This window comes from Falco naumanni, chromosome 3 (assembly GCF_017639655.2).
Source record: "Falco naumanni isolate bFalNau1 chromosome 3, bFalNau1.pat, whole genome shotgun sequence".
In the NCBI taxonomy this organism is placed as follows: domain Eukaryota; kingdom Metazoa; phylum Chordata; class Aves; order Falconiformes; family Falconidae; genus Falco; species Falco naumanni.
Genome location: NC_054056.1, coordinates 120,298,700 through 120,307,954, shown reverse-complemented (window position 1 = coordinate 120,307,954; position 9,255 = coordinate 120,298,700). Strand labels below are relative to the sequence as shown.

The 9,255-nt window shown below is 39.3% G+C and overlaps 1 protein-coding gene across 3 annotated transcripts in view; it reads right to left on the bottom strand.

The window, feature by feature from the left end:
- Window positions 1-831: 831 nt before the first annotated feature.
- The window catches only part of ZFAT (zinc finger and AT-hook domain containing), a 129,088-nt gene continuing 120,664 nt past the window's right edge, over window positions 832-9,255 (bottom strand). For all 3 annotated transcript variants that reach the window (XM_040588799.1, XM_040588798.1, XM_040588800.1), the window contains exon 16: window positions 832-1,271. In XM_040588799.1, coding sequence (XP_040444733.1) covers window positions 1,032-1,271 — 240 coding nt within the window. In that variant the 3' untranslated portion in view covers window positions 832-1,031. The remainder of the gene's footprint in view (window positions 1,272-9,255) is intronic.

Genomic DNA, 9,255 nt, shown 5'->3' with positions numbered 1-9,255 from the left:
GGAAACCACCATTTAAGAAATCAGTGTGTTAGAAGAAAACATGACGATTTTGTTGTTAATTAATAATCTTTATAGCTCAAATTTAAAAATATTAAACCAGAAACAATTCAGGATTCATGAAGAAAAATCTGGAACTATATACATGCATAATTATCTAGACACTTGTCAATATTTACTTAAGTATTTTGTACAAGTTCTTTCACACAATCATATTTATAAGTATGTCTGTTTAAAACATATGAACATACATCTTTTATAGCATTTACAAATCATTTTAATATATTTTTTTTCTTAAAAACAAAAGAATATTTCCTTGATTTGACAGATTCTGTTTCATTATATGGTACTGGACAGGTATTTATCCAGTGGGATGGAAAGAGTTATCATTATTCAATTATCTAAACAACAGTCATCCTACTGGTACCCAGAATTATCATATATGGCTTTAAACACCTCCCAAGCTCAAAGAATCATCTCACAAGTACAAAGTACAGTCCATCTGTGGGATGTTTCTGATTAAAGTCTTGAGCTTTTGTTTGGGTTAGATCCACAACTTGGCAAACACATTCTAAGCAGGAACTGAGAAAAAATAAGTCCATCTAATTTAAAGAAACAACATCTCTGCTTCCAAATCAAGCACATATTAAGTATGTATAAAAGGGGATGTATGGACTTTTCTAGACGTTCTAGCTATCTTTATAGATGTTTTATTATTGTGGGATAACACAGTTTTGAACAGACAATATCTGTGGGAATTTACAGGAATCAAGTGAAAGATCTTCTAAGAAGGGAAGAATACTTTTTCCTCAAAATATCAATTATTTTTTTAAAAAAAAAAAAAGTCCGAGGAGGTTTTGTACATAGTATGTCTGTTACCGATACAATCCAACCAGACAGATCCCTATCTAGTAACAAGGTCTCACTTCACTAATTAACTGAAAATTTGTCGGCTTGCTTGCTTTTGGCTAGGCAAAAAACCCAGACCTTTGGCTTTGGCAAATCCGGTAACCATCTCCTTTGAACACTGCTCTCTAGAGCTCCTGCACTGATTGTTCCACAGTTTGTTCTTCTACAGGCTGCATGGCTTCCTGAACATAAACTATGAATTCTGAAGCCTCTCCACCCTGTGTATAGACAGTCACCGTCTCAATTCCTTCCACTTCATCTGATGAGACTACCAGGTGATGCTGTTCAGACAGCTCCACTGAAGCCTGCTGCAGCGTCTCTTGAATCATCAAAGTGTGATTGGTTGATTGCTCCTCTTCCTTCACCTAAGGACAAATTGAAGAGGTTACCGAAATCTCGCCTTTCCAATAAGTACTTAGTATTGCAATTAATGGAAATATTAATGGAAGTACAGCACAGAAATTAGCAATCAGATAGCTTTGAAAGAAAATGTCAGTTTTTCAGAAATTTGTGTGTAAGCAGTTCCGATTAATAAGTGTGTAGCTACAACGAATACTGAAAGCAGTAACAGAGCATCTCAGTTACACGTACAGAGAGCAGCAAAGTTACAGGAACATAGGTCTTTGGAGACAGCTTTAATCTCTCAGTAGTCATTCATTCACAAGCGCTCTTATTTAAATAAATCTGAAGTCAAACAATTCCTTCAGTAGCACTGAGATGAGAATCCATCATAAACCACATGAAAAAAGATCTATTGTACCCATTTATTCTTTTTTTTTATTATTTCTAGCCAACCAATGGCTCAGAGAAGTAAAAATTTCATTGTAAGTCTTTAACAGACTTTTATTAGAAAACTGTGAAAAGTCTGACTGAAATAGATTCCTAAGACATACTGTTTGGAGGCAGCAATTTTTACATTATTGAAAGGATGGGGACAGAAACATTTGAACATAAGAGAAATTTTAGTTAATTTTGCATCTTCTCAAACCCAAAAAAAACCCAACACTGTTTGGTATTGAATTTCAGTGTGTTCGAACAGCTGTGCCCTGGTTTCAGCTGGGATGGAGCTAATTCTGTCCTTGGTAGCTGGTGCAGTGCTGTGTTTTGGATTTGGTGTGACAACAACGTTGATGGCCCATGATGGGTTTGCTTGTTGCAAGGTAGTGTTCATCCTAAGTCAAGGACTTTTCCGTTTCTGAGGCTCTACCAGCGGGAGGGCTGGAGGGCGACAAGAAATTGGGAGGGGACACAGCCAGCACAGCTGACCCGAACTGGCCAAAGGGATGTTCCATAGCATAGAACGTCATGCTGGGTATATACGCTGGGGGAAGAAGAAGGGATGGGGGGATGTTCAATGTCCTGGCGTTTGTCTTCCCAAGTCCCCGTTACACGTGACGGAGCCCGGCTGCCCTGGGGGTGGCTGAGCTCCTGCCTGCCGTGGGAAGCGGGGAATGAATTCCTCGCTTTGCTTTGCTTGCATGCACAGCTTTGGCTTTACCTATTAAACGGTGTTTATCTCAACCCACGTGTTTTCTCACTTTTACTCTTCCGACCCTCACCCCCACCCCACTGTGAGGGAGTGGGCGAGCGGCTGCGTGGGGCTTGGTTGCTGGCTGGGGTTAAACCTGACAAGCTGTCTGTCAACTAATAAAATGCAGTACTTAACTAGAATTCAAGCATCAAATCTTAACTCTTTACCAGGTCCATACAAAATTCCTCTGCAAAGTACTCCAGGCCAGTAAAAACACATCAGAAAAATATAAGTCATGTAGAGGAAATGCATTCTCTAAATTATGAGGGATAAAATAATGTACTTTTGAGGAGAGAATGGAATAGCAATTTTTTTTGTATGCATGACATATGCAAAGGCATTTGTTAGATGTTTTTAGTAGAACACCACTCCCATGTCTTCACTGAAGAGAGCTGTTTTATTTCATAGAATCATAGAATAATTTAGGTTGGAAAAGACCTTTGAGATCATTGTGTCCAAACATTAACCCAGCACTGCCATGTCCAACAGTAACCCATGTCCACCACATCTACATGTCTTCTAAATATCTCCAGGGATGGTGACTCAACCACTTCCAGGGCAGCCTGTTCCAGTGCTTGACCACCTTTTCAGTGAAGAAATTTTTCCTAATATCCAATCTAAACCTCCCCTGGCACAACTTGAGGCCATTTCCTCTTGTCCTATCACTTGTTATCTGGGAGAAGAGAACGACCCCCACCTCACTACAACCTCCTTTCAGGCAGTTGTAAAGAACAAGATCCCCGCTGACTCTCCTCTTCTCCAGGCTAAACAACCCCAGTTCCCTCGGCTGCTCCTCAGAAGACTTGTGCTCCAGACCCTGCACCAGCTTTGTTGACCTTCACTAGACACACCACCACGTCTCTCCTGAAGTGAGAGGCACAAAACTGAACAGTGTTCCAAGGTGCAGCCTCACCAGTGCCCAGTACAGGGGGACCATCACTGCCCCTGTCCTGCTGGCCACACTGTCTCTGATACAGGCCAGGATGCCATTGGCCTCCTTGGCCACCTGGGCACACTGCTGGCTCATGTTCAGCCAGATGTCAGCCAATACCCCCAGGGCCCTTCCCCTCAGGCAGTTTTCCAGCCACTCTGCCCCAGCCTGTAGCGCTGTGTGGGGTTGGTGTGACCCAGGTGCAGGACCCGGCACTGAGCCTTGTTGAACCTCATACAGTTGGCCTGGGCCCATCAGTCCAGGTCCCTCTGCAGAGCCTCCTGCCCTCAAGCAGATCAACACTCCCACACAACTTGGTGTCATCTGCATATGTCCTGAGGGTGCACTTGATCCCCTTTTGTCCAGACCATCGATAAAGACATTAACCAGGACTGGCCCCAGTACTGAGCCCTGGGGCACACCACTTGTGACCGGCCACTCCATCCACCACCCCTCTGGGCTCAGTGTCCAGTCAGTGTTCCTGTGTTACCGAGCAAAAATTATGCCTGTCTAAGCCATGAGCAACCTGTTTCTCCAGGAAAATGCTGTGGGAATTTTTCTGGATCATAAATGTCAACCCACCTGCAAATGCAGCAGACAGTTAATCAGATCCTCTCTTCCTTCTCTTTTCAGAAAATAGGTTGTTTTTGTAAAGGTCTATTTCTCTCTTTCATTTAGACTTAGCAAATGTTTTATGAAGTAAGCTCCCAGAGAGAAATCATGTTTATTTCTCACTGTAAGAAAGTAGCTGATTGAATTTATAGGAGGTCACATTTTCTACAACAAATACTTTTTTCGTATCATGAAGTGCATCTATGAATTGTCCACTTCCACAAGCGACAGGGAATGAAGACAATGGCTGGCTCACCTACATCTCGTAATGGAAAGCAAAACTCCATGGTACTTCCAATAACCATACGAAGTGTAATAAGAAAAGAACAAAGGATTGATAGGTATCAGTTTACTGGGTATCAACGTACCCTTGTATCTCAGAGCAGTATATGACATGCTCAGCGCTGAACTTGTAAATGATTTTAAAAAGAACAGGTCAAACATGGACACGTTTGGACACATGCACACATTCCACCAAGTGTGGAATCTAAACTGCGCTAAATAGAACAGGACTCTGTTTTTTAATTAGAAGCTGCTTCAGAAGTCCTTCTCCAATTCTCACTGACATGATATTGTTTTGTGAACAGTAGTATTAGAGCAATTGAGTTCAAGAAAATATAATTAAGATCAGTATTGTTGCTTAAGAGGGGAGCAGGAACAGAAGGGAAGAAACATAGCGAAGATTTCAGGCATGTGTTTGACTCCTTAGAGACCAGCAAAAAGAAGAAGAAGTTGTTCTCTGTGTTTGTTTTCCTGATGCTCTTTTCTAATTTAATATTTTTTTCCCTAAGCAATCATTCCCATTGTTGTACACTGACTCTTCTGTTAACTTTTTCATTCCTTATTTAAAATATCTGTCAGACGAAGATTTCAGAGGTGCACAAACCCCTTAGGACTTCATATCACTTTGAACTTTCACTCAATTCATCAGGCTATACAAAGCTTTTTCTTGAACAACAACAAGTCTGTTCAGGTGCTAAATTATTCAGAGGTCCCAGAGTCAGTATCCCTGTAATATATTGACGAAATACATGTGGGTTTCATCTGGTGAAAGATTTAACATCTGAAGGGAATCTTGCCATTGTTATTGCCCTTAATGCAACAGCACAATTGTACCTACTGATGCTAACTCCGGCTTTGTTGCACAGGATTCAGATTATAGGAACAAAATTACAGGAAGGGGCTTGAAGTCATTTCCATGTTCTGTTTCTTTCACCCAGTGTATCTCATCATTTTAATTGAAAGCTACTTTAAACAGCTCCTGCTGAAGTTCAGGCTAAACATCCTACAAAAGTGAGTGATGCCAGATGCTTGTCTTGACACAGTAAAATTTGCAACCACCTTCCAAAAAACTAATTTATGTTGTCACAAAATATGGGTATCACCAAAGAAATAAAGGAAGTATTAATGGAAGCCTGAACCTCTCTTTGGAAAGCAAGGAGCTAAATCATGAAAAGAAACACAGCATTGTTAACAACTTTCTTCTTTTGCTCCTCCCCACATTTTTGCTTTGGTTTTTTTTATTACTAAAGAAACCCTAAGTCCTACTGAAAGCAATAGGTATTTTATGTATTAGTACACAGGACTCCTTTTTGTAACTGTCCTCTCCTCTTTCCAGTGCAAGCTCCAGTGTGAAAGGAAAGGACATACACAAGATCTACTAATGAAGTTCACAACAGGTTGACAGAAGTCTAATCACTAGTGAATTCAGATAGGAATCTGCAGTAAAAAATGCCAGATAATTAAAAACCTCACAGCTCGTGATGAATCGGGCCACAACTATGCCCTTGATGCTAGAGATCCTCGAACAAATACACAAATAGGGGTGTCTAAACTTTGGTCCTTTAATTATGTAATATACACTAAATTCTGTGTTAGTGCACTATACATAACCCTCTGACAACATGCCTCAGGCCAGAAAAATTACGCTACATTTGCGAAGAGCTGAAAGAATGCACAACACAGTCTGAGAAGGATCTCATAGTCTCACTTCAGTAACTCTAAATCAAACCCCATAAATAATTTTAAATACACATTTGTGAGTCTACATAAATAAAAAAGAAAGGAAAATAAATAAAGCACAGTTGACATGAAAATGAAATGAAACCAGAATCTCATTCAATTCAATAGCAGCAATCTAATACTTATTCAGTTTTATATGCTTTTGAAATGAAAATGGCCAATAAAGAAAGTTAATTTAACCTCCGTACCTGACTTTATCGATGTGGTTTTATTACCCTTGTCATGCAGGGTAAAGAAGACTAATGCCCTTATTTCTGGTGTTTCTAGTTTCCAGTTATCTTTTTTGGACAGCTATCTGTAATCCTTTTAGTTTGACAAATCACCACATTATTTTTGATATTTACATTTCAAATCAGTTCAATGTTTACATGCTTCTGCTTGCTTCCTATTAGATTGTACCACAGGGAATAATCTCAAAACGTTAATTTACATCCCTCAAATTGATGAAACAGTGGGACAGCTGCCATCAGAATGAATGAAGTCACTACACTCAATTCTTTTTATTGGCATCTGGAATCTTTTGAAGAGTAGCATCCAAGACCTCATTTCTGTCTGAGAGCCAGCTGAAAAGCATCTGGCTGCTTATCCTTCGCTAAAGAATGACAGCAAGACACTGAAGCCACACACAGCTGGCATATTAAATCAATTCAGTACCTGCATAAATATTCTTTACTAGCTAAATGTCTCTCACAAAAGCCAATGGGACTCTCACCCTGATGTCTTCATAAGAAGCTCAACATTTTAAAATTATAAATGTTCTTAATTTAAATATCTGAGGACCATCCAAATACATGTAAGTGACAATAAAAACAGGTATCTCTTAAAGAAATCTCTTCCTCTCAAAACAAGCAAGTCTTTTAATTTGAGAGAAAACAATTCAACCCATTAAGGAAAATATACTTCTTCCCTCCCCTGAAGAGCAGTAAAAAAAATATCTGCAGTAATGCAGTAAGATGCTAAGCCACCTTCTTATTCTGTAACTCATGCAGAGAAACAATATCTTCAATTTTCTTTGAAGTCAGCAGGAGTTGCAGGTCTATAGTGTTTAAAACAGTGTTGCTGGGTTTGACCCAAAATCCTCTACAGAATCTCCCCCCTAATTTCAGATAGAATATTGCCTTTCAAGAAGGAAAGTTAATCACAGAGATTCTTGCAGGATTTCAAAACCTTACACTAAGTTACAGATGCTTCTAATTATATCGTAAGACACCACGGCAAGAAAATATACATAATATCTACAGAAAAGATTAAAAGGAAGAGTGAATATAAGTATTCTAGCTCACAGCGAGCACCTTGGATATGGGATGTGCCAGCCTACATTGGTGCCTACAGGATGGTCTCTACCATTCTGTTCAGTGCCATTTGAATAATTTGGACTCTCTCAGTTGTAGTTTACATATACTGTGTGAAAACCACACACTGACACACAAAGAAAACACTGTAATTTGATCATATGAACCTCTATAATGAGCTATAAAACAATCTGGTGCACAATAGTTTCAGAATAATAAGAGAGCTGAATATGAAAGACTTGCTTTGCATAAAATAAAAAATGCAAGGTGGCAAACAAATCTTCATACTGGTGATGCAGATTTTTAAAAAGTTTTAGCAACTGGCTGCTTGAATATATCCTGACAGAGAGACACTGACTGGCAACTTCACTCACCTGGCAGAACACTGTATCACTAGATTTCCTTCTGCAGGAGCACAGCGACATTGCCGTCATTTCAAGAGCTCTAACAGGACAGTAATTGTGATACCAGATTTTATCTGTATGTTACACAGATGATAAGAACTCCACAGAGGCTGAGGAAACAGGGCCATCTGTCCCAGTTAAAATTTTACTTTGGTGGTACCATCACGTTAAGCATCGAATTGCTCCATGTCCTAAAGGAACCGCAAACTTCACAAGCAACCTATATATAACTCCATGTATCGGCAAATTTTCTAGATGAACACCAGCACCCAGCATCATGTAGGTACAAAGCAGAGCCAGACTGAAATACAAGGTGCGTTGCTGAAGTACAATGTGCAGTGGCCTTTCACTTGACAGCCATGCTAATATTATTAGATATTTATTTTTGAAGATATGTTCTGCTATAAAATTCTGTTCTGTGATCAGCTTCAAGCTGATGTGTAATCACTGCTGTGCATTGCTACCACTGTCACTTTGAAGAAAGTGACTGTTACCATGGTAGGATTTTACTGGAGCCTGAAGAGATTACAGAATAAAAGAATGAAAGGAACTAAAATAAAGGTTGAAATGCCTGGAAATACAGTGTTTGCTTAAGCTTGATAAAGATCTGCTTAGTTAGTGAAACAGTTGATGTACTTACTCTTCAGAGCAAATTATGTAGAAGTCTGGTGCGCTTTTCAGGAATAGAGTTAACTCTACCCTCCAAGCTACAGAGGTAGTAAGAACATCAGTCCCGGCTCTTATTTCTGAATGTGAGGAAAAGGGAAAAAATTCAGCAGCCAATTACTGCTCTTTCTTGTTAATATTAGTGTAGTGCTTTGGACAAGGACCTGGATTGTGTCAGGTATGCTAAGTGCAAAAAGTATTTGATGCTCCAAAGGCCTTATAATTCCAGTATAAAACAAGAGACGGTAAGCAGACACAGAAGAAGGGAAGTGAGAGTACAACGTAAATGAGACAGCGGTAGTTCTGTGTGACAGGCATTAGTATCAATATATGACTAGCCTAACCACAGAAAATTACTGTCATCATATTTTTGAAGAGTAATTGAGAGAAGACAATGAGGTGCAAATTGCTTTTCATTAAAAATCCACATAACTAAGCACAATATGGAAGAAGGCATTAAGAAACTTGTTTGAAAAAAGTAATGAGCAATTAAATCTTCATGGACTGAGCAAAGGTAGGAGTCAAAATCTTTATAGCTAATGAGAAATGGCACTCTAAGTCAAAAAAGAGTAAAAAGCGTTGGAAATTAGAACAAGGGGGGTTTATGTACCAAAAAAGGAACATCAAGTGAACAGACTAAGAGAGGGTCTTGTCAAGAGGGGCAAAGAAAAGTAATTTTTGAAATTTTTCTGTAAGAATAGAAAAGGCAGAAAACATTCTATGAATGTCCGAAAAAAGATTATCAGAGTTAACCGTAGCATAAAATAACGATGGCTTGGAAATCATTTTAGCTAAGTGCTTGAAATAAGAGACCATATAAAAGTTGTGATGCAGAACAAGTCAGCACCTTTTCACTAACAACTTGCAAGCAAGGACCAAGAATCCTACCTG